Source organism: Ostrinia furnacalis, unplaced genomic scaffold (genome assembly GCF_004193835.3).
Source record: "Ostrinia furnacalis isolate ACB-3 unplaced genomic scaffold, ASM419383v2 OfSCF0723, whole genome shotgun sequence".
Classification (NCBI taxonomy): domain Eukaryota; kingdom Metazoa; phylum Arthropoda; class Insecta; order Lepidoptera; family Crambidae; genus Ostrinia; species Ostrinia furnacalis.
Genome location: NW_021130962.1, coordinates 18,860 through 43,566, shown reverse-complemented (window position 1 = coordinate 43,566; position 24,707 = coordinate 18,860). Strand labels below are relative to the sequence as shown.

The 24,707-nt window shown below is 35.0% G+C and overlaps 1 protein-coding gene across 1 annotated transcript in view; it reads right to left on the bottom strand.

The window, feature by feature from the left end:
• The window catches only part of LOC114349909 (glutamate receptor 1), a 39,285-nt gene extending 15,274 nt beyond the window's left edge, over positions 1-24,011 (bottom strand). The window contains exons 1-4 of the mRNA XM_028300499.1: positions 23,932-24,011; positions 19,686-19,817; positions 13,776-13,976; positions 4,067-4,174 (exon numbers count right to left, since the gene is read on the bottom strand). Of these exons, the coding sequence (XP_028156300.1) occupies positions 4,067-4,174; positions 13,776-13,976; positions 19,686-19,814 (438 nt within the window). The 5' untranslated portion in view covers positions 19,815-19,817; positions 23,932-24,011. The remainder of the gene's footprint in view (positions 1-4,066; positions 4,175-13,775; positions 13,977-19,685; positions 19,818-23,931) is intronic.
• Between the last annotated feature and the right edge of the window lie 696 nt (positions 24,012-24,707).

The following is a 24,707-nucleotide window of genomic DNA, read 5'->3' as shown; positions in this document are numbered from 1 at the left end:
GTTTTTACATTTTTATATTGTAAATGTAAAAACAATAAAATACTATTTTACCAATTAAATATTAAAGTGTAAACGCACAAAAGCTGTGGATATTTGATCGAAAAATGATTGTTTAATAGTTGATATCCGGATTTGGACAAGGATGGAATATGGGAAAAGTAAGCTTAAAGTCAGTCAAGTGAGCAATCAACGATTTAAATGCTATCAAGAGGGTTGCATTACAATACAATTTATAGAAATCGCAATTATTTTTATTCAATATCGAACATTTCCTGAATGTAACAGAAGCCGTTATACGTAACTATAAATTTCTTATCTAATATTTGCCTTAATTAAATGAATTTCAAGTTTCTTTTCCAGCAACAGTAGGTAGGTACTTATGTGCCATCCTAAAGTAATAGGGGAGAGTTCGGTATATTGTACCGCCGGGTAAATTGTACCACCCTCATATTTCGTAAAGTATTTATTGAATGTCTGTAACTGCAACACTCAGCGATACACAACTAAAATCAATTAATATCGGCCATGTGGTTTTTGCCGTGACAACAAACACGTGTGTTTTATTTTGAAAAGTATTTTTTCATTGTTTTCAAGTAACTTTTGACAATACATGTTTAGTATGTAATTTTGTTAAATTTAATCACAGGGTGTTTCTAATATATTATTTAGAAGCGTAAATTAGTATGGATTACAATTATTTGAAACATGTTTCGGTATTTATAAACTATATTTTTTACCGATTTTTTAAAAGCACTATCACCTAGTCGGCTAAATTGTACCACATCAAGTTGTATGGAACTTTACCAAAGGATTTTGAACTTTTTTTTAGTAAATCATATTTTGAAGTTATAATAGCGTAGTTATGTTTGACTAACAATAAATGAAAGCAAAAGACTGGCAAAGTAGATTAGGTACAAGTGTGCGTTACGATAATTGGAATTACAAAACTTGTACCTACTCAAAATCGTGATAACGTGTAAAACAATATCGATTGTCTATGTGATTAACTACTGTTCCTTTTCGTTTCTTAATTTGTTAAGAATGTATCGTATAATATTTTGCCATAGTTTTTTTATAGGCTTGAAATTTATTGAAATCCAATTTAGTAACCCTGTGGTACAAATTATCGAACCGGTTGGCTAAATTGGACCGAAGCTCTGAACTCGTACTTTGTTGATTTGTGCTAAATATACAACAATCATGTTAATTAATACTTATGAAATAGTAAGTTGAATAATGTATCTTTCATTATATACCATGGACATTAGCAAAAACAAAAGAAAACTATGTGTAAAATGGGATTGAAAAAAACTGGTCCAAATTAGCGGACTCTCCCTTATCCTAAATCAATCAATGCATAAAGTACAAAATCTGTCTTGATATCACAATATTGTTTATTTATTATTTTGCAATTTCGAGTTTTTATAGTAAGATCTAGGTCAACTACGAGAATGTAGAGCAACCTCAAGATCACTAACAATTACGTAATGATTATTTGCATTATCATTATAACGTGTTTGATCAATTGGTGAGGTTAACAATCACACGAAGTTAATTACTTTGTTTATGGCATTAATCAGCTTGCTATCTGTATTACTGAAATGAAGGTCCTACTACTTACAGCTTAATTCGTTGGTGATGATTTATGATTTATGAAGTTGCGAGGACTTACAATCTGAAACTCCGAATGGTTATTATATCAGTTTAGCCGAAAATATTGACATCCAGACTGTCAACCTCTAAGCTCTCTAGGATATTAAAAAAACAGATAGCCATTATAAACCCAAAGAGATACTGTTAGTGCCAGACTGGTCAAAGTTGAACCAATATAATTAATTTCACCGATGATATTTCAATGATTGACTTCGATTGCGTTGACAGACTTTTTTTATTTATGAATATTTTAGTTAGAATACTTAAGCGATATTTGGATCTTGGGATTACCTACGTCTATGTAGAGTTTTGAGTATGCTTAGTTGTTTTACTTTATAATTAATATTTGATTTTGAATTTTGATTGGATGTTGCTGGTGTACCTATCCGCTTAATGCTATCATACAATATGCCAAATGTGATTTGTCGCTTGTCAATCGATGACACCTGTTTCACGTAAACAATTGGCCTATACCTATATGGATAGAATACTGTACTATGTATTATTGTATTATCTAGTGTTGTGCTCACTAACGAGCGAAGACACTAGTCGGATAAGGGGATGTTGTGCAACGCCGCCAAAGATCTCGTTACGCCACCATATACTCGTATTGACGTTTCCATATGTCAGCTGGTGTTAAACGACATTTCAGGTAACATTGTGTTCGGGCACATTTGGTGCTTACCATGAGTTTACATTAAGTGTGCTCGCTAGCGACTGCGTAAAAATGACATGAAATGCAAGACAGGTTGTACAGCCTAGCGGTTGCAGTTACTTTCAAGCACTAAAGACTTCATAAATTTTTGACGCACTTGCTTGCGATGACGTTTAATGTAAACTCATGGTAAATCTACTGATTTACAAGGCAACAAAAAGTTAATGTAAGAACAGTTTAGTATGAAAAAGGCGGCATTTTTTTTACAAAAACCATTTAAGATCCGCAAATTGAAACGACTTATCTTCATGGAAACACAGGAATAATAAAGCATTATTTCCAAGAAGATTGACTATGCTATTTTTGGATAATACTTAAAACGTTTATTACTTTTTTTATTAAGGCTGTCATAATGGTCTTCAAGTATTTCTCAGCTCTGGAAGCTGCTTTCTGCAGGGTATAGAATTCCTTTGTCGTTTTTTATGTGTTGGTGTGAGGTGGATATAATGTCGGTATTTTCAATTCAATTAGTTTGATCTTTAATCTTTGGGCCAAAACTGACAAATACATTTTCAAGGAGCAAAAGAAAAAAGTTCATTATCACACCATAAACTTTTATAGCAGCATAATAAAATTGTTGTTTTAAAAATTCCTGCAACACCGATTGAGCTAAAATGTGTTTGTGCCGCAGCGAGAGAATTTGATAGAATAATATTAAAACATTAATTAGATGAAAAGGTGCTAATAGCTATGAATAGACCTTTACTACGCCATTACGTACCAGATTCGGTTTACTAATTAAGGTTTCAATTTTGTTCACGACACGCGGTTTGTAAAATATACCCCTCATAGTTTGTCGAGTATCCTCCAAAAATGTTAATTAGGCACTTTTTAGATATTTTTAAGTTTTATAAGTTTTGTATTGTTGGAATTACGTATCCATACGGTTCTTTAAATATGTTATAATTACATAAGGAGGTAAATTAATAAAGCTAAGTAAGGGGTTTTTCACCAAAGAGGTACACAGACAAGGAACTATAACATCTGTGTCCAGTTTTTTGTATGTTTTGTCCAAGAGCAACAGGCTTTTTCAGCAAAGTAAGTAGGTACAAATTGTGTTCTATTAATGGAAAACCCATTACATAATAATATTGTAAAATTTCTTAGGCTGAGTTGCACCATCTTAGTTTAACCGTAACTATAAAACAGTGTTATTGTACAGACTTTGACAGACTTTTGACGTTTGTTATACTTGAAGTAAGATGTACAGTCGCAGAATGAAAAGGTTCGTCACCTTAGTGTCGGTTTTCGCTTGCACTAGGTACTGTAAGAGTCAAACCTGCCAACATAACAGTGCAAGAAACAGGGCTGCTAACATTTAAATAAATATGACGTTTGCTAACAAATAAGGTTTTGATTGTTTATTTTTCTATCCCATCAGTGCAATGCAATGATGACATTGACCAATTGACAATAGTTTTTTTTATTTATAGAAATAATAATGGCAGGTTGAACCAACAAGAAGGTTTTAGTTTATCAATCATAATAATCTTCTTGACAAGATAAATCGTCAAACAACTTTGATCCGAATAATTTAGAACTTCTGACGAACAGTTAAAGATTATTTTCTCTAACTCGAGATTATTCTGTAACATAGTTTCAAAAGGTAATATGTGCTCGCGATTCGTTGAAGGAATCAATTTGAAAACTGACGAACCTTTTCATTCCGTGACTGTACAACGCAGCTTATTTTCTTACCTTTTTCATGTCACCATCCACAGTGACCTCCATGACTTGTAGAGTGAAGTTTCGTCGGTGACCTTCCTCATTGAACCTGACGGTGCCAGTCAAACCATCTATCTCCGTCTGAAGCAAATAAAGACTCTTGTCTCTCAATTTAATAATGTCATTGTATGTAGAAAGCCTTATTTATCGGTTTTTTTTGGAACTTTTTCATCTATGATTAGTGAAATTCAGGAGACTTTCAATAAAATACCTACTTATACTTTCAATTTGTTTTACATAAGGTCTCGGATTGTTATAAATGTGTGACGTTACAGTGTGTTTAGAAACAATAGATGCTGAAATTTATTTCACATGACCATGGACTATTGACTAATTAATATCAATTAGGTAGTTGGTTCGACTCCCGGGTGAGACAAGCAAATTTTTGGAAATCTTTGAATGCAGTTCTATTTCTTTTCAAAAATAAAGGAATGTTTTCTTTGAGTAAAATTTTCTATTTACAGGATTAGGAGTAGGTACTTCCCATCCAGGTGGCATTACCAAATTCCACCCTGTATAGCAGCACTGTATAGGAAAACGTGGACGTGTTACAGTTAAGAGTTCAGGTAAAAGACGTAGGTTTAAGTATATGAAGTTTCAGATAGCTGACATTTACAGCTTTATTGTAGTTTTAGTTTACCTGACAACTTTCGAATAGGCGTAGAGGATGATTACAAAAAGGCCCGCAGTGTATTTACGTAACAAAAATTCAACTTGACATGAGGACGCTGTGATCCCAATTACAATTGAAAACGCTCGCATGTTAACCTGCGCTAATCCCTTTAATCTTTGATTTACACGGATACAGTATTAAATCGTTACTTATTATGTAAGTATGTTTTTATTAAAATTACAAAGAAGAAGTAAGTACATACGACGGCATATCAAGCTTAACCCTGCTTTATCTTATGAAGTTGTATTACGCATTTGACTGCAAAAATGTAGTACTCGTAGTTACTACAAGTCAACTCCACAGACACGTCAACTGCTTATCAAAAATTCATAAACTTCCTAAAATCTGGCATTTACCTTGTAGCTAGTATTTGGCGTTCGTAAGTACCGATATTATGTGGGTTGCTCTCACCGTATTTTTTGGCAAAGTTGCGAGTTAATATAAAGTTTTTTCTAACTGCTAAAATATTCAATACGGTGGAATTTAGGGACGCAACATATATCAAACATATTCGTTCACATCGTGGTAGGTACTGTTGTTTACTGAATTTCACGAGCAAACACAAGAAATGTAGTGGAAAATGGTGACATCTTATAAGTTTTTTCTAGACAATAAAAATACGTCAGCCACTAACACATTTCTGACGAATAAATTAACTTTAAATAATTTTTGAGCATTGCTGAAATGAAAAAATATTATACTGGTTTAGAACTAATTCATAATTTTTCGCTTAAACGAGTCCAATAGAAATCACCGCGTGTGACAGAGTTAGTTTCAAAAGAATCTGCTGGTAAAATATCGTAGCACCACGTATTTGACTGACAATTCAATTTCAGTTTAAAAATACAGGAAAAAGAAACTATTCGCTATGGAGTTAACGTTTAAAATTCTATAACTAAGTATTTTGTATGTTTAAGAGAAAAACTAGTAAGTAAGTACGGAACAAAGTTTGATAATACTCATACACAGCTTGCGCTTTTATGAATATACTGGTACTAAGAACACTTATGTTCCAACAGCAGTACCTAAAACCACATATTAACGAGGTAAATAACGGCTAAAAATCTAAAGGCATAATACGCTCAGCTTTCAAACCCCATTCATAATAAGTAGCTGGTAAAAAATTTGAATATGAATTATGAAAACGCGGGTTCTCATATTTCCGACAGGTCGAGCCGGTTAGCGAGTTTGGTTAATTAGGCGTCACCCAGAAAACCTAATTAATCGTCGGCGTCCCGAAACCAAGGGTGTGGATTAGGGCTGCCAGATAATCGAGAAAAGAATCGATACTCAATCGGCTCGGATTACTCAGGGTGTCGACATGTACCTACATAGTAGAATATTCACCTCAACTATGGCGTAGTATGGTATAATCACGGGTAATCATCGTGCTAATAAGCCATTTTCCGTTAAAGCACTCAAAAGTCTTTAATCAAAAGATTTCATTACTAAAAGCAAATAAAGTGCACTATGAGTAAGTAAGGTAAAATCCACCTCAAAAATGGATTTGGCGAAAATCGTGTATTAATGTATACTTATTCGAATTCGCCGTGGAGAATTTAGTGTAAGTAAATGAACATCATTACCATCCGATGTAACGAGCTCGCGACTTAAATATTAAAAATATAATGGACAAACCGCACCCCCCCTGGAAGAAGTATGCAAGTCCACTTGTGCCATATTTTTTTTATTGCACTAAAAAATCGAGGAGGAGGTAATACATATTGTCAATTTTTTTCATAATTTTTCTCTTAAAAATGAAGACATTATGTACAAATATGTAAAATATTGCAACATTAAAACATCTAAATTTCCATAGCAAAAACGAAGTAAATACATTTGCACTTAATTGTTTAATAAAGTTCCGTATGAATAATAGCATATTAATAGTTACGTATATCTTCCACGAAGACTTTAAAAAACATTTTCGCATATCTATTGTTGCATACTTATTTTAGGATACTATTTGGNAAATGCAATTTCCGAAAATTATAATATAGTTATGCAAAATTATTGTAACTTTTTAATTTTGAATAAAGCTATAATTTTAAATACAACCATAAGTAATGTAATTTTTCACAAGGTAAAAGTACGTTATCCTTTTTACGAATTTATTTCAATACGAATAGTTCGAGGAAAAACTACGTAAACTACACTTACACGTTGAATGCACGACTAAATCTGAACGCCAATAAGTGGTTCTCTGCAATAATACCAAACAGCATGTATTCCTTTACATGTCAACAATGCAATATTCATAATTACAACAACAAGGTGTTAAATATGTTTCGCGGAATAAGTACGCAACGCTCTTTTTTAAGTTTTTCTCAAAACCTATTAAGTGTATTTTAAATATAAATACATAGGCCCCTCACAGACATTTTTAGCTATCTTTTGATGTATAACACATATTTTTAATAATGGTTATAAATTTTTAGGACAGTTTTTTTACGCTCCTGAAAAGTTGGCATTTTTCACTTGCGTACTTATTCCAGGAAGGGTGCGAAACTTTCACGTTACACCGCTCCCAGTCCAGATTTGAAGCAAGAAAGTGCTTTTCAACCGACTTCAAAAAAGGAGGAGGTTCTCAATTCGACCCGTATGTTTTTTTTTCATATGTGCCTTTGATGTCAGAGGAGTCACTGCTTACGAGTACAGCTAGGTGCATCTTCTTTAACATCTAAAGTGCAGTAACAATTTACATAGTATACAACAATAAATGGCGTAAATTAAATGATATAAATTAACAAAACAGATTCGACCAGTTACGTGTACTTTTAATGTGTTATGTTATATTAAAATATTAATTTACCGATTCACAAGTTTCAATTATCGTCTGCGATAATGGTACGCGATATATCGACAGTATCGATTTTCGGCGGCACTATTGTCCTCTTCGATATAAAAGACGGACCCGGTATTCAACACCTGCGTACCAGTAATTCCGTTTGGGTTTAAATTCTCCCAGCTTACGTATGCGTTGAGATTGTGCGGTGACGCCTTTGTAATTATTGTGATTAAGCGTGACCGTCGCGCGTATTTTAGCGTCATTAGTGTATATTGTACACAATAGGATGTAGACTTTTGAGAAATGTTGGATACTAAGAGTTCTTATCTAGTTCATATATTTATGCATATTTTATGGACTGGTGTCGCAGTTATGTATATGTGGGATTGTGAGATTGTTCAATTGAAAATCATAATGGTTTTATTCGTTCTTCATTTTATTAAAATCGTCTTACAAAATCGTACATCTTTTTACAGACAGCTAACGTCATCTAAAACCAAATCTGACATCTCACCATAAAGAACATAATTAAAAATAAAAACTAAACCAAACTCCTTAATCCCACACGGCCTTCCTGATTATTCATCTGTCCCAGATGAAATACCTTCGTCTTCGGTGGCAATCCACGTCTTCATAAAATTAGGGTCTTCTGTATTTCCAATTCTCAAATCACCTTTCTCGTATGTTCTAGCTTTCTTTCTTTTCTTGTTATAAACTCTAACACTTCCATCTTGAATTGTCTCTACAAATTCTCTTGCCTTTTCTCTTAACTCTCGTCTTGTCTCGTTCATTCTTTCTACGTTTTCCTCTTTTATCATCTTAACAAGTTCATCATCTCCTTTATCATTCGGGTCAAACAGTCCTTCCTGGTTATGATTCTCTCTTATAATTCCGTCATGCATCTTCTTCGGTACTACAAATAATCCATCTTCATTTCTCTCTTTGGGCAACATGTCATTCTGGTAGGATTCTTTCAGCATCAGAATAGGTTCGTCTTCATCTTGTGCCTTCTTCAGTCGTGCAGTCGTGTCGGTAAGTACTAAACATGTAGGCAAACGGCTTAGGGCGTCGGCGTATTTCATTCGTGGTGCAGGTCGGTGTTCAATCTGACAGTCGTTACTCTTCGTTATTTCATTTGTAGGCTTGCAGTCTTCCAACATTGTCTGAATTTCATTCGTGTGTTTAGAGTCGTCTTTGTCGTATACTAAAACTTGATCATCTTTTTCCACTACTTCAATCTTAATCTTCTCTAACGGTACATCATCTTTTCTTACCTTCAGAATATTCAACGTCTTCTTCGATTCATTATTGGGACAATCATCACGCTTGTGTCCAAAGTCATTGCACCTAAAGCATTTAATTCCCTTTTCGCATGCAGAGGATTGATGATCGAAAGCTCCGCAGTTATAACACCTTTTCTTAGGATGCTCATCATTTCCCGATCTTCGATTACTTTGACTTCCTTGGTAATTTGACGTCGAAGGTGTCGGTTTCGCTAACTTCTTCATGAACTCGCTGTATATCTCTAGTTTCTTCCTGAACTCCTTAATATCCGCGGCGCCATAAAGTATAACTTTATTCGTCTCAACGTCTCTAATTCCGTCTATAACGTACTCCATCAGAGCAGCATCTTCAACTTTCCCGTGCAAAGCTATCTCTTTCATCGTCAAAAAGTACTGTTGGTAAGTTTCATCACTCTTCATCTTCCGTGCAGCTAGTCTCTTGTGGATCATCGCGCTATTTAGTTTGGGTGCGAATTCTTCCTTGAGCGCTCTCTTCAAATTACTGTAGTCTTTAATTCTACCAATAGACCTCAAAAACAACTTAGCAGTTCCTCCCAGCAATCTCTTCGCATAAACTAACTTCTCCACATTAGTCCACTTCATCAAATCAGCAACATCTTCAAATTCTTCTATAAATTCCGTTACAGGATAGGTATCATCGCCAGTAAAAACATTCATTGACTTCTCTAAGTCTCGGAACGATATCTGAACCCCAACATCTTGTTGACACTCGTGGTATTCTTCNATCTTCCACGAAGACTTTAAAAAACATTTTCGCGTATCTATTGTTGCATACTTATTTTAGGATATTATTTGGTGGGTATCGTAGTGCAAGTTCAGTTGCGTAGTTTTTCCACGAAACTTTTGTGCACATTATGCTGGTAATTTTGTGCAAGTCTAGATGCCTAATTCTTCCACGAAGCTTTTATTCGCATTATAATATATAACAATTGATACGTTATTTTCTACGTAGATATCTTTGTGCAAGTCTAGTTGCTAATATTTTGCGAAGCTTTTGGCGATGTTGTATTTTAAACCGATATTGATACATTTATTTAGATGTAATTAAGTCATTAACAAAGCACAAATTAACTTAGTTTCAGTCATTTAAGTATCCAATCCACTCCTTTTTGCACTAAATACCCCTGTAAGACTGTGTGTTTATCAAAAATTCGTCCCAATGATTACTTACCACGTGGTAAAATTATCGGTCTTTATGAGTACAAGATCCATTTTAAATTCTGTCTCTCTCTTCAGTGAATCGTCATCGTAGTTATCGTGATAAATTTTCATCTTTCCAGAGCCGCATGTGTTCATTTATCAGCTTTTGCGTGTATTGCCAGCGTGACAAGGTATGTAATCTATACGTCTTTTATAGAATGACACAAGTTTATATGTATTTTAAGGATTATTGTNAAAATATCTTTCGTCTTAATTGTCTTCGTCGTAAGTCGTCGTCGTAAGTAAGATACTTTACTTGAAATCATCAATCACCATCAATAATCACCGTCGTAACAAGTCTAACAAAGCAACATCTTTCGTCTTTCGTCGTATTGTACGTCTTGAATCTTCGTCTTTCGTCGTCTTGAACCACTAATTTTCAATGATGAGCTTGACCCCCATGATCACCTGCTCTAACCTCTCTATCCCGGACGAGCCCCCAAAAAAGTTGTGGGATTGTGAGATTGTTCAATTGAAAATCATAATGGTTTTATTCGTTCTTCATTTTAATAAAATCGTCTTACAAAATCGTACATCTTTTTACAGACAGCTAACGTCATCTAAAACCAAATCTGACATCTCACCATAAAGAACATAATTAAAAATAAAAACTAAACCAAACTCCTTATTCCCACATATATTTCGGTCGGCCGTTTGGTGTAGTGGTTCAGAACGGACTACTATGCCGAGAGGTCCCGGGTTCGATTCCCGGCCGGGCAGATATTGAAATGATGAATTTTAATTTCTGTGACGGGTCTGGGTGTGACTATGTATAATATTTATGTATTTAAAAAAAAAAGTATATAAGTAGTATATCCGTTAAGCTAGCACCCATATAACACAAGCATTAAGTTGCTTACTTTGGGGCTAGCTGGCGCTGTGTGAAATTGTCCAAAGATTTATTTATTTATTTATTTTATATACTTACTTCGAAAACACCAAAGAAAAATTAATATACAGGGTGTTAGGTAAATGGGTATATGAGCCGACACTAGCCCATGTAAACATGGTCATATAAATGGTATGGTGAAGTCAGAAAATCGATATCTTCATTTTAATTATTTAAATTTTCATACAAATCGGATTTTATAAAATTTATTTTGTATGAAATATACAGGGTGTTAGGTAAATGGGTATATGAGCCGACACTAGCCCATGTAAACATGGTCATATAAATGGTATGGTGAAGTCAGAAAATCGATATCTTCATTTTAATTATTTAAATTTTCATACAAATCGGATTTTATAAAATTTATTTTGTATGAAAATTAAAAAAATTAAAATGATGATATCAAATATCTGACTTCACCATACCATTTATATGACCATGTTAACATGGGCTAGTGTCGGCTCATATACCCATTTACCTAACACCCTGTATAGAACTATGTGTTGAAAATCCTGGATTAATTTGGATGTTACTGTTAAATATTTTAAGGATAATTCCTATACCTAACATTGTCAGTAGCAGATACATATTTCCTAACTTCTTAGGTAATTTAAGTGGTGCATAACGAAATACTAAAAAAAATAATGTCAAATCTACGAAAATATTTGAAAACGAGCACTCAAGTTGACACAGGGCGAATGTTACACTTGTCACGCAACCGATTTCAGAAAAAGTGGGTTGACTGAAAACGCACTATTAACCGCGAGTTGAGCTATATCCTTACTACACGATGCATGTAGCAACGAAGGAACTCTTGTGTCCTCTTTATACAGGGTGTTAGGTAAATGGCTATATGAGCCGACACTAGCCCATGTTAACATGGTAATATAAATGGTATGGTGAATTCAGAAAATTGATATCTTCATTTTAATTATTTAATTTTCATTCAAATCGGAGTTTATAAAAATTATTTTGTATGAAAATTAAAAAAAATAAAAGGATGATATCAAATTTCTGACTTCACCATACCATTTATTATATCACTATGTTAACATGGGCTAGTGTCGGCTCATAGGTATACCCATTTACCTAACACCCTGAATAGCTTGTAGAGATCGTTCTATTTGTAATTTTTATCGCTTTATATTTTTCTCTTTCAGAAAAGTCAGCCGACTGAATTTCGATAGACGAATAAAGCTACTTATGTGTGAATTTTGCAATAAATAAAAAATCTTTCATGCAGAACGTCTCAAATATTCCATAGCGAATCATTTCCAACGCTTAAAGTAAAATGTGTCAGTGGGTGGACGGCATTTCTGGGATTTAATTAACTTTGAGACAGATAAAAAGACCTCAAGCCACGCATTCGCAGAAATTTATAAAGAGATTTAATTTATTTCAAATTGGATTTGATGTTTTATGCCGACTTAAATCGTGCTGGAATCCTATTAAGGCGATAGGTGAGGCAAAACTGCAAAATAGACCTCTCTTTGAATCCCTACTCCTCCTAAATGGATGATCCAAACAAGAAAAAAAAATATGTGTGAGATGTATAATATCTTAAACTAAAAAATTGTTGTTCGTTTTTTTTGTTACAACTATTAGTTTTGACAAAAAAAATTCTTAACTTTCTTCTAATTTCACCAAAGAAATTTCCTACTCCTCCTAAACGGCTGAAGCGATTTTANGCATCTGTATTCTGAGCGCACTTTGGTATCGGGCAGAAGCGCGGGCGCGCGGCGTGAGGCGCGTTGTCTCGCTCTAATGCTCAAGGTCGTTCGGCCATGTAATCGCCTTAACGGAATATCTTATAACCTGCACTACGTTCCTGGTGAGATTGTGCAGGGGTTTCTGTTTATTAATTAATATGATATTATAATTCAGTTAGCGGCTCGCTTGAGGGAGAAACGGTACTTAGTTCGACGCACACCATTAAGACGTCAAACCCGATATTACCCGTGCGCCGCGCGCCGACATAATATCAACGTAACGAATAGCGACGCTTACGTACGCACATGATACGTGAAATTTTACATATTCACAATGACGTCATCTACCTACAAAGTATTTGTACACATCCTGCACGCATGAATAACGAAGCATTCGCCAGCAGTCGTAATTGAATGTATGAATTGGCATCAGTCACTCGCAGGGGCAATAGGGCTTGTAAATTGATGTCAGGTAATTTAGGTTTTACAGAGAGAATACTATGTATTTTTAAGCATAAAACTATTCTTTGGCCGGAGCAATGGATGGATCAAGCGTTTAATTAATTGAATTTCACGAAAAAAAATATAAAGAGATCGCATGGAGACTTCTAATTCTACTAGGGAAAATTACGAAATTAATGTGCGGAGTAAGTGTACTATCGCTCACAGTTACAGCTACCTATTTCCGGTCATGTCGTCTCGTTCTATCGCAGACACTCGCCATTTGATGAGAGCGAGTGAAAAAACGGAAATGGGTAGCAGGAACTATGGTCGATAGTACGTCATAAAAATGAAAGCAGACTGAATTAAAAAAAATATATCCACCCTTTATCCATTTTCCGAGAATATTCAATAAGCTTGATCACAAAGGCGTTAAAAATGCTCATTCAATTTAATGTTGTTTGCATTAAACAGACCACATAATAAATTCAAATCATACATTTTAATTATATTAACATTTTAATGATCATAATTAATTACCTACTTAAAGAGTCTTCTTTTACTGAGAGAATTGTGACAATGTAGATCCTAGAAGATTTATAGACAGATAGAAAATGTTTGTTTTGAATTTACGAGTATCAATCTCTTAAACTAATAAGTAAATAACTTCAACATTACCTTTTTGATCATCCTCGAGATCTTGTCTCCGTGTTCGTATGGCGTCAGTTTCCCCTTGGGGCTGCAGTCCATGGTTTTGCTGCTGTTCAGGTTGGCGTTGCGGCGGATGGTGCTGCGAAGAACATCAGGTTTCTTGCGCATGAGTCTCATCACTGCGTCTATCAGAACTTGCACTGCGTCGTACATGAGAGCTGCTTGAGCCTGGAACAAGAAGTCACATTGAAAACCGCCATTTTAACTTTAACTTCTATGATCTTCTTAGTTGAAAGACCACTTGCTTTAATAGTCTCGGATTCGATTCCTAGTGGGGGCAATATTTTCTATTCGTTTCGGTTCGGTTGGTGGTACGGCTTGTTCTTCTTTTCATGTCGACAACAAACCTACACAGTGTCAGCCCAAAACAGCTTGTTCTAATTTCGCCTGAGTAACTATCACAATTCTAAGTCTTTTGCCATAATAACAATTCCATTTGTTTTGCCATTTCCTCTGTGGTTGATGATTCTGGATGAAGCTTTCACCTTTAATCATCACTGTGTTGATGAAATGACCTGATGATTACTAATTCCACTCTCACTAATTTTAAAGTCAATCTCTACTAATACTTCCATTAACTGTTTCAAACCAGTCTGTTCAATAAGGCGATCATTCTTGTATTCGGAAAAGGTGCTTAAAAACAATTTTAAATATAGGGTGATTGCTATAGTAATTAGCCTATACATAGTTATTGGTATATTGGATTGTTAATAAGTAAGAGACAAAAATATTTACTACATTGGACTGCGTATTGCTCAGAAAAAATATTTGTCTCTTTTCCTCTCTTAATCACTTCCATTAGGCTTGTTTCTTTTTATTTTAGGCAAGTTGGTCAGTAACTATGTATTGGCTAATTACTATAGCGATCACCCTAATCCAAAATTTTCAGTCTCCTAAGTTTAGATCCTAGGTGCACACCTGATTTGCCTTTGTTGATAATGGGGCTATGTATCTCAAGAATATTATATTACAAACAATCAAGCATTTTATATTGGTCTTTAGTTGACACAGATATAATATGAATACCTACATCAGTCGGTTTTTTTGTTGTTCTCATGGAAAACTTCGGGATTGATGGAAATAGATAATAGCGAGGTCGTAGACAAAAGCTAGCAAATAGTGCAAAGAAGGGGGAACTTACCCACTCATATCCTAAAATAAATTAGCTGAACCCTCAAACTCATTAAAAGACGTATTTATTCACTTCAATATACTCTCAGCAAAAGTTTTTGATAAATTCATTTTCAACCATCATTAAATTTGATTTCGTGTAAAGCAAATATGTTCAACACACAGTATTATAACTCCGCCCGTAACTTATTACGGGCGCGTGACCGCGAGAGCTTTGTCAACATTACAATTGACAAATACAAGTATGTGACCCAACCGTGCACTATGTGTGGTTGAATAAATACTCAGAAAGTAGTCGTTTGCATCAAATAACGTTCGTGGCATAAAATATTGTCACGTCTTAGTAACATTAGAAATATGCAACGATCAAAGTCAAAGTCAAAGTCAAAATTTCTTTATTTGTTTAGACTAATAAATAGTTCTTATTCTTATCTAGTGCCGTGTGGTGACGGCAGAGTAGAATACATTTGTCACCAACCCCTACTCTTCCCGCGGGTGTCGTAAGAGGCGACTTAGGGACTACACATCAAACAGAGAATGGGCAGCAGCGCTCTCTGAAAAACATCAATCTTTTAAACTGCGATCTCCAACCCGCCTGCCAAGCGTGGAGATTATGGCAAAACCCTCCACTATAGTGGAGGAGGCTCATAGTCCAGCAGTGGACTGTAAAGGGCTGTTGATGAATAAATAGTTCTTACAAATCGTCATTTTGCTCTTAAGGAGCCTCTACATGTCTCATAATCTTTTTACCCTACCAGCGCTTCGAGACCAACATTTGGCAAGTGCTGAGAAGAAGCGCAGCAACAAACTCAGTCACCACTGTCTGCAGGTTAATATAAATAAAATGTAACAAATATAGTATATAAGCTAATGTTCATGACCAAACAGCGTAAAGACTGTATGATTTACTGTATGTAAGATGTGCCTCGAAATTGGAAAAACCAGTAGGAATTATTTTATTAGCATGGGACTAATATTGAAGTCGGATTAAAAATTCGGTAACCTCATATTAAATCGTCCGTGTAAATAAATTAATTTGTATGAACAGTCAATAGAAGACTTCAGTTGTAAGATCTCGGTGTTATAACGTAAGATTATTGTAAATAATAACGCATTTCATTGATCTACAATTGCCTTTAAAATCAGATTTAATTAATTGTTCTTCTGACTACGGTGACAATTTTATCTTTTCTTATTCTTAGTCGTCATAAAAGTTTCTAGTGGTCGTCAACAAGGACATCAAAATCTATGAGAAGCTACCTTGAGATAACTTGAAGTCTCTACACTATGCTTTATCAATATAGGTAGGGAAAGGGATCCCTACCTAAGATGTTTTTAAAGTTATCCCTACCGTACTCTGGGTCTACCACATGTCCGTTTCCTGCAAAGGGACACCCGCATGTAAATTTTGGCGTTAAGGTTTTTAGATTTGCGATTAATCCCTTACTTTTACTGAGCAGCTTTTTTCAGGCACCGAAGCGCGGTGCTATTTTTCGGATATGGTCTAATAATTTTACGCCAAGTACCTATGCCATGGTCCATTCCATTCCAGGGCCCACCAAAAACCAGCGTCAGGTCATGACTTATGCACAGTGAGTTTAATTTAATCTGGCCTTCGTAATACAGCTCATGAACGCTATCATTCTTTCAAATCTTATTTGGTTTGACGTTGTATTTGTATTGTTTTTGGGATGTCATTCATATTAAATGAATTAGAGAGATAGATACCTACTTACTCGTAATTATTATGTTTTATTTTACATCACACACAGACACAAGTATAAAAGAAATACTAAATCGAAACGGTACAATTTAGGCGGTCTTTGTCGCTAGGATATTTTTTATTTTTCTTTATAAGCTAAATTACTTAAATGTTATTTTTGTGTAATGAACAACTTTATTCTAAGTATGTTATTTGCAAATAAATCGCTTAATTTTATGAGACCAATAAAATTATTACTGTTATAATTAACATTGTGTCCGCCCACAATGTGGTTAGGGCTTAATAAATATAAAGTTAACCTACACCAATGATTTTAATGGTTGGCAATTGTTTACTTCAACACTTACGAGTATTTATTACATACTCGCATAGTTAAATTACCTGGAATGCAATAAAAATACACTTATTTGCACTAGTTACTGAAACAACACATCCTGTTTGTTTCAAATACATAATAATATGTTATTCATTTAAACATGTTCAACAGTTCAACCAAACAATTTTTGTTATTTGAACTGCGCTCTGCCAAAGAAAACCCATAATTGATTACTATCCATAAAATGCATTGATTCTTGTATAATATATGTTTTAATACATACATACTACATCAAGTATGTCACAATGAAATGAAAGTAAGCAACATTGGTCTGTTAGATTAAAATTAAAAATCTTGTAACTCGTATGTTGAACAAATTCATATCAAGCTGCATTTTAGAAACTGCAATAAACTGCAAAAGAGCTACTAAGCAAACAAAATGTAAAGATATGATCTCATTTAGCTCAAGCTCCCTGATTTCATTAACTTAAGCTTCACATACCTACTCAAAGCACTTTTTAAAGCAAATAAACTTTATGTGGAGAACTCAAGCGTACACTAAACCTGAATATTATACTTAAATAGTTTAGACATTAGTTACGCTGGTTTTCTAAAAAAAAACTTATAAAATACCGAATTATAAAAGGCTATTAAACGAGATGAGGCGATTTGCTTACAAAATTAAGTTAATAGCGATCGCCGTGTCGAAGCCGCCAACAAGATGTTTTTCTTAAAAAAGGAGGGTTTAACAAGTTCGTCTTCTGAATGTATAATTAGAGATTCATAATGATTCGGGGGCGTGCTTCGACGGGAAATCGTCCCGTTTGCAGCGGACTTGATATTGCCATCACGTAAATATGTAATGGCGGACTTCGCCCCCTTCGAGCTACGAGGGAGTCGGAGGCTGACGTCTCAAGTTGACGAATTTCAATGAAAAACCTTTTCGGTTACTTCCAGGGTGCAATGGAGAAGAATAATGAAGGAAACTCGCAGATGTGCTGATAAGGCTTTTGGCCAATGGCGGGCGAAGCAATAGTGGCATTCGTAACGGTTTTTGCAAATGTTTAGCAACTTTCCAACGAAATCATTTTTCGACCAGCTCCAATTAAGGTCCTTGAATTGCGTCAGATTTTTGTTATAAGTACTCGTATTTAATTACTCATCATCATCATTTCAGCCATAGGACGTCCACTGCTGAACATAGGCCTCCCCCAATGATTTCCATAATGGCCGGTTTTTGGCGGTCTCATACAGCACCTTCCTGCTACCTTTATGAGGTGATCGGTAATTAATCACAGACAAATAAATTTAACGGTTCATGAGGTCTCGTTGAAAGAATTAGAAGAGAAAACAAAAATAACGCGCAATGAAGCCTCATAACTGTAGCAACAACTATAATTTGTTTTGTGTGTCCTATTACTGATAGTTTCTTGTCTAATTAGGACCCTAAATCACTAATGAATGACATTCGAGTGTAGTGAAATAGCATACCTTGATAATTAGGTACGTTGAGGTCAAAGTGTAGGTATTCTTACTTTTTCTAGCTAGAGCTTGAATCTAAAGAGTGAGTCTAAAAATACCTTTACAGTATAGGGGTGAAATTATCCTCACAGTCAAAGTGCTCAAAATATCTTTTCACTTCACATCCAACCAGTAAAATTGAGTCGGAAAATATTCTGTATCCAGCATTGAGTGAAAATATAAACTACACGGAGTCTATTTACTATAATATGGGAAATTGGGAATAAGGAAATACCTTCGGTTATTATATCTAACATCAATAGTGTCAAATTATCACTTCACGGGATTTATTGCAACAATATCTATTTTATAGTAAAAATAAATGATAATTTTATAGTAAAAATGCAACATAATAGTTTAAAATATCAATAGTGTCAGTCGCGATGTTTTTAGGTTAGGTTTTGAATTCAGTTTTGAAGAAGCATTATTGAGGAAACTCAGAACTTTATGCATGTAAATCTGCAAAAATATTAGGTCACTATCACTGAAAATACAGATTTTTGATGACGCGAAACTAAATATTTCGCTATTTAAGTTTCATGAATTTTAACGTGTTTTTAATTTTGCCAACCTAGTCATTATTATCGCTTACGCTAGTTTCGTTTTGCTGTTTGAATTTTAGCGACTGAGCAAGTTTCAGGTTCAAGACAAGATCGAGATGAGAAATTTACTAGATAGTAGTTTGTGTACTTACTTAGTGCTCGTAGCTGGCAGTAACTGGCGTATTGTGGATCATTCCGGAAATTATTGCAGATTCTCTTCCTAACAAATGATCCGGGGCATATACGAGCTACAATACTCGAGTAAGCTAAGCCGTGTCCCGGATGTACCTATTGCATCTCAGCCGTAACAGTCATAGGTCATTTAAGCACTGCATTGCTGGCGGCTGAAGACCATTGATTTTCTGTTGCATCTGTTTACACACTTGGCAGATGAATTAAGGCATTGTTCCATAATAATATGTAACAACAACCAGTCCGTATATCGATAATCCGTAATCGAAATGCTTTGTTTTCATTTCATGTTATGATTCCAAGCTGTGTCATTTTTGTCGCAGCTGATTAGAATGTTTATAGCCTAGTAGAAGTAGGTATTATAATACACCCAAAATGTCGATTTCGAACTTACTCCATTTTGTAGGAACAAAATAAAAAAGAACTTCTTAATACTTCTTATTTAAACTTACCGAGATAGAATCTTTTTTCCAGACATCAATAAAGTCTCGAACAACTTTCCGTGAAGTGTCCAGGAGTCGAAATCCGGTTATATTGACAGCGCCAAACTCCGTTACTTCTTTCTCCCAGCGATCGTCCATTACCTGCGAAAATAATAAATATTTAAGGCTGGGTTGCACCATCTTACATCAACTTTAACAAACGTCAAAAATCTGTCAATCTCCATACGAAAAACAACGGTTATCGTCAGAGTTACGGTCAAAGTTAGGTGGTGCAACTCAGTCTATGTAATAAGTAATAAATATAATTTATAACTACAAAACAACTTATCTAACTTAACTTTCTAACTAACCTTTTACGAGTATTTTTAGATGCGCTCCTTTCGTTCAGTTCAAAAGATAAGTAAACTTACAAAACCCGCGCTCTTGTACAGTTGGTTTTATACTAAGTCACTTTTGAATAGCAAATCTATAATTCTTTTTAGTAGTTTCTAAATCCAGAGCGTAGGTGATTCAGAACAGTACTTTCTACAAACTAAGATTTAGTTGGTTGGGACTTTTACATTAAAATGCTAAAACTAACTATTTCCATAACACGGGACTATGCCCACCTCTCTTTCCCACCGCTGCAACTCCTGTGTAGCCAGGTTCTACAGCTTGACTGCCAAAAACCCAACCAGTGAAGGTCAAGTTTGTCCCGGGAGAAAGTTATACAACGCTATTCATTATTTTTGACTAAAAATATACTGTATATTTAGTAGTTAAATGTTTCAAATGAAAAAAACTGGCTGTTGTACAATGGTTGTTTGTCGGTGTGAATAGTCGCTTAACTATTTATTGGATTAATTCGATTTAATTATGTAAATACCGATGGATTACTTAGTACATAATGTATACTTAATGTATCCCATAATGGTCCATATTAATACAATATTGGGCTTAAGTGATACAGTTAGTAATTAGACAGTATTTAAAGAAATATAATTATGAACAATATTAAGTTTATTCTGTGCAGAAATAACACCCATTACCTATCACAAAAGTCTTTCAATTAATTAACAATAATAATAATAAATATCCTTGGACATTTCAAATACAAATTGAAATTTCTCAGAATTTGCGTTGTTCTGTATTAATTAAGTAAGGTCAAATTATTTAAAATATCAACAACTACATAGAAGAAATACATGTCTATTGTATACCTTAACTTTGAGCATTTACAGCTGGACAGCTTTTATTGAAGTTAACGTTGCAAATAAATGGATTGTATAGAACGATTAGTCAAAACATACGTACCTATTCCATTGAATGCAACGGGCTTAAAGCCAATATTCAGAATTCGGTATGGAGCGGAGAGCCATTTATTACGGTCGAGCGTCCCTCTATGCCTGGAGTGACTGTGGTGATAACGCACAATAACTGGCCGATCATTGTATTATCGGTTGGAAAAGACGAAAGCACAAGGCTAGATGCTTTGAAATAATTAAAAAATAATAGTCCTAAGTGTATTTATTTACTATTCTTGTGAATTTAGGTTTTGTTGCTAAACCCGTTGACAAACAAACGCGGCAACGCGATGCAACGCAATTCAACGCGACGCGACCCATTGCGAAGTCGTTGTATAGTGGCTTATACGTTGGATATGACACACGTCACGTGAAGTATTGGTCGCACTACATCGAGTTGCTTCGCTTCATGTCGCGTTCCGTCGCTCAGCTAGGACAACGGGTCACAACATGTCATACTCTCCCCGTATCCCTTGAAAACCTTTGTTCCATAATAGTGATACACTCTCACATAAGGCTATTTTCAAAGAACAAGCTTGTGTATTCATACAACGAACTCGACGCGGAGAATAATAACTAGCTACGTCACAGCTAGCATTTCATTGAATGCTGTTTAACATTCCGCGTGTTTTAATGTGATGACAGAGCGCAGGAAGCGTGATACGTAATAACACATGCGAGGACTGCGCTTGCAGCATACGAGTACGTTGGACATCCTCATTTCCTCTTCATTTATAGTAGCTTTTCAAACATGCACGTGAATATTGATAGTTATCCTGCCTGCCGTTCAAATATACTGTCAACGAAATGTCTACTACTAGCGACTGCATTCGATGATATTTTAATCAGACTCAACGACAGACGTTGTGTTGTTCAATACCAATTAAATGATACCTACCTGTGTAAAGTTAAGTGTATTAGCATAATGACGGAGTCTTATAGAATTTAACATTCGATCTTTTTTTGGTATTTCTTAAAAAAAACCAAGCATATCCATCTATAGAAAGGTGGGCCTTGAATTCGTACAAGAATGTACTGTACAGAAGAGGACGTCCAGTTTTTACTACATTGAGAATTTCCAGGAAACATTTCCAATTTTCCTATTCGTAAAAACTAAACCTGTTAATAAAGAATATTTTAAAACATTCAATAGACGAATTGGTTCAGCTGTTCAAGTGATCCGTTTATCGACGGATATTTCAATTCCATTTAAAACCTAAAAGATACAATTAAATTACTCTCGGCTATGATCATAACAACCGGAATTTCTTTATTAAGATATTCAACAAAGGCTGTAATAATGATATTAAAATTGAAAAAGCTGTATTTCTGAGAAAACACGATGTTGGGTTTGCTCACTTGTGAAAACTAATTTTCCGTCTATTTGGATTGTATTTGTAACTATTGTTTGCATTTTTATTGCTGAATATTCTTACATAGAATTTGAAATACCGTGTACCGTACTCTAAAACCGTGAAAAGTAGGTCTGACAATAGAGCGTAAACAATTTTTCATACCCTTAGAAATGATAAGTTTTTCACGCGTACTTACCTAGTCACACAGCTAGTAATTATACAGGGTGGAAACGTTAAGCGATCTCACTTGATTATTTCTAAACTATACAAGATATCGAAAAACTGATTACTGATTCTGAAAGTGCTTCATAAGCTCTTTCAAACGGTATCAATAAATAGGTTACAGAATAAACTGGATCTATCTGAAAATTCAATGTTTCCAGCTTTCATACATTTAGTAAAACCAAACAATATTAAAAACCATACAAGATATTCAAAAACTGGTTACTGATCCTGAAAGTGCTTCACGAACTCTATCCAACGGTACAAATAATAGGTTACTTAATAAACTGGATCCATCCGAAAATTCAATGTTTCCAGCTTCCATACATTTAGTACAGCCACAGTCATGGCACTCAATCATTGGTTTCAAATCAAGCCTAAAACCAATGATTTCCATGAATAATTTTAATTAAAAATGCAATTTACGAGTTCATTTTAAGTGTTTATTATTTAATTTTAAAAAATTCTCCTAATATTGTTTGGCTGGCATACATTTAGTATGGAGGCTGAAAACATTTAATTTTAGGATAGATCCAGTTAATTCTGTAACCTATTATTGGTACCGTTGGATAGAGCTAGTACCTAAAGCACTTTCAGGATCAGTAACCAGTTTTTCGATATCTTGTATAGTTTAGAAATAATCGAATGAGATCACTTATCGTTTCCACCCTGTATGTATACATACAAAAATATTGTTTACAGGCGGTTACAGTTTATTGTTCCGCGATATGAACGTGTAAGTGTATTTAATTAAATTAAGCCCATTGCAGTACATTTTCAACACCACAGTATTCTGCCTAACTTATTTGTAGCAAAACCTCGTCTAGTGCCCTAACTTTAGATGCTGGTGTGAGCGTGTTTATGAAAATTATAGTTCCGCATGCCATTTCACAACTTTGTATTCGTTTGAAAAGCTTCAAACCTGCGTCGGTGGAGTTGATATGTTTTTCTTGTCACCAAGTTTTTAGAGAGTTTCAGTACTCTAATTTGGATAATTAATTATATTTCGTACTGCGCAAATAGTTAGTTTAGTTAACTTATAGTGTGTTGAATGTTTTGAAAAAACATTCTGTATCTTACTAAGTTTGGGGCCTTGGATTTCCTGTGATGCTTTCATAATATACTATAGAAGAAAATTAAGATTAAAACTAATCTGCACATACTCTTATTCCAAACAGGTACTTTGCAATTAACTACTAAAGTTATCGAGGTTACGACCTCCAGACTATTTCTCATTACCAGCATCGGAAACAAGAAGTCAAGATGCGCTAGTGTTTCAGTGAGCCGACTTTATAGGTAATTAGTGCGCTCCAAATCCAACGGAACGCGGCGCTACAGGAGAAAGTAGGGGCGCCTGAATTCAGTTTACTAACAAGGAGTCTGGGGATTACTCACCAAGCCGCTGAGAAAATAGTGATAGTTTCTTCGGCCGAGGTGCACGTCGCGTACGTGCAGAATTAGCGCGTCTTTGGCGAGCTGTGTGGCGGAGTCCAGGACGACGTGCTTGTTGCTCCAGCGGTCGAGGCGCTCGATGGCTCGGAGGAAGTCCACCACGTCGGTGGAGTTCGACACGCGCTTCACGTTCGATATACGGAAGGTGGCGTTGCCGGGCTGAAGGCTCTGGTACAGCTGTTGCAGGCGGAGCAGACCTGTGAACAAAAGAACAATCATTATTAACCTCATCGACTGAATATATTAATTATATTTTGAAGGTGTAAATTATTGCGAGCCTTAAATATAAATTTGCCACGATGATCTGCCACGACCCGTACAGTCCGTGCACCTACTGATCTACCCGCCAGTGGGTTCAGGGGGGATGAATATTTATACAAAATCTCACTAAAATACATTGTAATATAGCTGGACAAAGGCCTCCCCCAAAGTGCTGTGTACTATCCTTAAATAAATAAATAACAAATATAAAGTCTATGACTCCAGGACGTATAAAATGTTTTTAACGTTGTCCCTGACGGGGTTCAAACACGCAACTGCAGCTTTTATATACCAAAGAAGAACTAACAAAGCGGTAGGTAGCCATAATAATTGAGAACAATTGGAATTCGGATACTACAGCATCCAAAATAAAAATCGTTTTTCATATTACGTTAATTGAAAAAAAAAAGTGGTAACAAAACGAGTTTTAAACAAGAATGAAATTGTTTGTCCAGGCA